This window comes from Orbicella faveolata, unplaced genomic scaffold (assembly GCF_042242905.1).
Source record: "Orbicella faveolata isolate gen_17 unplaced genomic scaffold, um_ofav_v1 contig_13, whole genome shotgun sequence".
In the NCBI taxonomy this organism is placed as follows: Eukaryota; Metazoa; Cnidaria; class Anthozoa; order Scleractinia; family Merulinidae; genus Orbicella; species Orbicella faveolata.
Genome location: NW_028301540.1, coordinates 26,164,353 through 26,168,194, shown reverse-complemented (window position 1 = coordinate 26,168,194; position 3,842 = coordinate 26,164,353). Strand labels below are relative to the sequence as shown.

The 3,842-nt window shown below is 38.1% G+C and overlaps 1 protein-coding gene across 1 annotated transcript; it reads right to left on the bottom strand.

Moving 5' to 3' along the window:
* Positions 1–657: 657 nt before the first annotated feature.
* On the bottom strand, positions 658–3,380 carry LOC149115800 (uncharacterized). The gene is made up of 3 exons (XM_089283853.1): positions 3,190–3,380; positions 2,573–2,688; positions 658–934 (listed from the first exon to the last, which is right to left on the bottom strand). Exons 1-3 carry the CDS (start codon positions 3,314–3,316, stop codon positions 731–733), a joined length of 447 nt encoding a protein of 148 aa, XP_089139979.1. The 5' UTR covers positions 3,317–3,380; the 3' UTR covers positions 658–730.
* Between the last annotated feature and the right edge of the window lie 462 nt (positions 3,381–3,842).

Sequence of the window (3,842 nt, the reverse complement as noted above, 5' to 3'; positions counted from 1 at the left end):
TAGTTGAAAGTAACCGGATTTATGTCTCCTAGATTGGTTACTCTTGCCTCACTTAGCAAAATGCTGTTTAATAAGATTATACAAACAATTTTCTCAGTTTTTATCTCGTTTCTTTAGAAAGGCGAATCTGGTTGGCTCTCCTGCTCATAGAAAAGTCGGACACGTTGTCTTACCGTCAATGGTGCACGTGCTGCTTATGAAATGCAAAATCGTTCTTCAATTCTGCCGTTAATAAAATATTGAAAATTGTAGGTTTTGAACTGCAGTCATTTGCAGTGCGTACTAAACCTTTTGCCTAATTGCCCTGACTTTCAACTCGGCTCTACCTCATCGACTTGGTTCGATTCTTCTACTAATGATTTTCTTTTAAGTCTCCAGATAAGACAATAATTCAATTAATTACATGACTAGAATACCAGTCAAACGCAAGAAAATATACGCAAAAATGTTCCGGGACGCTGTTTTGTACAACCACATTTATAATGAAGAATAAAGTCTCCAAAACTGGTCGGCGTCAAGTGGTGTGTTAATCAGAAGGAGTGGTTTAAAAAGGTTTAATAATGCAAATGGAAAGTCAGTAAGACAGTATCACCTAACTTTACATATGAATCATAACCATTTTATCACGTAGGGAGAATTCCACAAAAAATACAAATCTTAATCATAACTGCTGGTTTTTATTTTGTTTAAATGATTGCAAATACAAGAAAAAGAACTACCGTGTTGGTGTTCATCGTTTTTCAAAGTAACAACGCCTATCGCGACCGTTCTCTTTAGTTAAACTGATGAAATATAAGGTCGCATCATCACAGCCTTTCTTTACTCCTAGACACATAATGCTATTATCAATGCTGTATTTGTATACACGGTATTTTCCAATTTTTTCCTCCTCAAACTGGAACTCATTGCTAATGGTATCGTTACATCTTTGCTTCTGAAAATACAAAAGAGAACAAAACAGACACAAATCTAACAAATCTAATCTTCTAAATCAGGCCAAACCTTACAGTAAGTAGCGCTTTTAACCCAGGGTTCCGTAGGAAAGCCTGAGTCTAAAAATGCAAACCGTTCGTCGTCGTCGTCGTCGTCGTCGTCGTCGTACTTGGTCGCCCAATGGGGGGACATAGTCCCAGGCGTTCCTAGCGTAGTGCGAGGAAACTGGAGATGAGAATGTGACAGCTCTCGCTCTTCGTGAGAATGCTGTGATTTGTGACAAAAGGTTGGGGAAGACTCGAAGAAGATGTCGATCGTTTTCGGAACGGATTGGCCCACGAATTATATTGCTTGACATTTCCAAACAGAGATCGAGCATTCTCAGCAGGTTAGAATGGACATTTCGAACTTGCGGAAAGAATTTCTGACTGCCGGGTATATATAGCTTATTTATTTTCTTGAAAATCCGTGCCTGTAATTCACGCAAAGTTCATCGGACAACTTGCAAACTCAAATCATTGAATAACATGATCGCGTGGTGTTTATGACCAAAGATCAAAATATTCATATACTCTCGCGAGGTTTCAAATAATAACGATGATCTTCGCGGAAATTGATTATCTATGAATGTTTGACCACCGGGTAGCTAGTATTTTGAACAACCTTGCCCGTGAGTGAAGATTTTTGTAGTATGGCCGGGAGAATTCGTCCACTACTAAAACAAAACGTTATTTAGAGTTGCTTGGCATTTCTGACAAAACATTTTTTTCATTGAATTGTGGACAAAATGTCAAAAATCGAGATTTTATAGTATGTCCAAGCTCGAAAATTTCCTCAACTACAAAAATAATACCTGAAATCGCTTGGCATTTCTAAACAAAGTTCTGCTATTCTAAGTAATAAGTTATTTCGTGAAAATTCTATAATAATTTCAGACTGCCGGGTATCTAGTACTAGTTTTCTGAAAACCCCTCCCGGCTGCCGGGTGTCTAGACACAATGTAAAGTTTTTGTGTTGTTGCATATGCTTACTTGCGGTACGAAGCCTGAGCAAACGCTCTTAGAGCGTCTGGTATTATTAGTATTCTTTTTGTTTCAGTTTGTCACGTCTTTACTGACATGAACATACAACTCGATAAATCTCATGCAGTCACAAAGTGCCAACTCAGTCCTATAGGTACCCAAATTCTTGTCAGTTCAGCCTCGCGGGGAACCATTTTGGACAAACCATCCCGTATAATATAAAGATTTAGGCCAGCCTGAAAGCGTAGCTCCTGGGCCGGGTTGTTGAGAGCCCGGTTAAGCTAACCCAGGAAAAGGTAGAATTTTGATTTGAGTTTTGTAACTTTGCGGTGAGGTTTTCTGTATATTGTTTGGCCTTCTATTTTGAGTTTTAATAATCATCATATACCATTCTGGCCAATCACATAGGACTCAGACAATCCAGAGAACCAATCATAAATCCCGGGAAACGTAATCGAGTGAATCACAATTCCTTTTGATTTTACTACTGATTCTATGACAAAGTAGCGCGAGTATTTGAAGGCACTCGCTCAGCGTAGTAATTTCCCTAGTTTTGTGACACTCATTTGAAAACCACTTTAAACTGATTAGCTGAAACTAGTTTTTGTCACGCTCACCGCTATGAAAGTAACATTGTTGCTGTTGACGGCCGCCTTTAGTGCGTAAGTGTATTTATGACCACGAAACTCAATGCACTTCTTTCCTGTAGCACTGATAGTCTTGATCCTAAATTCTTATAAAAAATAATAAAAAATACATTATTAGCGAAAAGCTGACACAAATTTAATCTTGAAAGCTGACAAAATTTCTGTTGTATGCAAATATAATAAACGGAAATGGTTCTGAATTCCCTGTTAAATATTTCTGCCGTGAACTTATCTGCCCAAGGTCCTTGTCTGGTGATTTTAATAGAATATATTACCGACGCCCCCCTCAGTCCCTCTCTCATGATCAGTCCCTCCCTCTTCCTTCCTTCTCCAAAAGCAGAGATCGGATCGTTACTTTTTTTAAAGCAGGTAAATTTTAATTAATCTTGCTGTCGCGTATAACTCAAAGCAATCTCAAATCAGCGAAAACTAAATCTAATGATCCTTGCATCCATCCCAATTCGTTCAGTCTGGACTTAATTCAACTTGCTGTAATTTTCCTCTGCTATGTGACTATCTGATCAATCAGCGTTCGGCAATTTCGTAGCCTGTGTTAACGCGGACGGTAGCATTATAGCAACACTTACTTGCTTTACTTTCTAGTGTCGACGTCCCATCTAACTTTGCCTCACACTGTCCGTTGGTACATTTATTAGTGTGAATCTTAAGGAGATTTCCTCCGCTGCAAGTCATTCGTCTGTAAAATGATTGCATAGAGCGTGGTCTGTTTAGTTTCAACGTTGATCCGACTTCTACATGGGCCAACAAGAATACTACCACGGTCTACGGATATAAAAATACACCCCATATATTAACATGTACAGTAACCAAGGTAACCAATCAACTGATGCCAGTTTTGCTAGTTGATTTTGCATACAGTACACGTACAGTGGAAACAATGTCTGGATAAAATTGATTACTTTTCTTCAAGTAAGAGGTTGCAAATAAAATTAATTAGCATCAAAGTTAATTTTTTCACAATCTAGTAAATTAAGAAACAAAACTTTAATACCTCCTGGAAGAGCCTCAGAAAGCATTGTTATATATATTTAGTTTTGATGTGCTTGACAAGGACATTTGTAGTGCAAGGAAAATACTGTCGTAAGATTAGGAAGGCTAAAGCACATCCTTTTTTTAAAACGAGACAGCTATTGCAGACAGGGATGAAAAACAATGCTGGCAAAATCAGACGATACTTTCGTCGACTTCATACATAAAAAGAATCCCTAATCAAAGTATC

Excerpts from the sequence above, each read along its gene's own strand:
- LOC149115800 (XM_089283853.1), bottom strand. The coding sequence starts at position 3,316 with ATGCAATCATTTTACAGACGAATGACTTGCAGCGGAGGAAATCTCCTT. Across the intron at positions 2,689-3,189 it reads GACACTAGAAAGTAAAGCAA|AATTTAGGATCAAGACTATC; the intron begins GTAAGTGTTGCT and ends ATTTTTTATAAG. Across the intron at positions 935-2,572 it reads ACAATGTTACTTTCATAGCG|AAGCAAAGATGTAACGATAC; the intron begins GTGAGCGTGACA and ends TTGTATTTTCAG.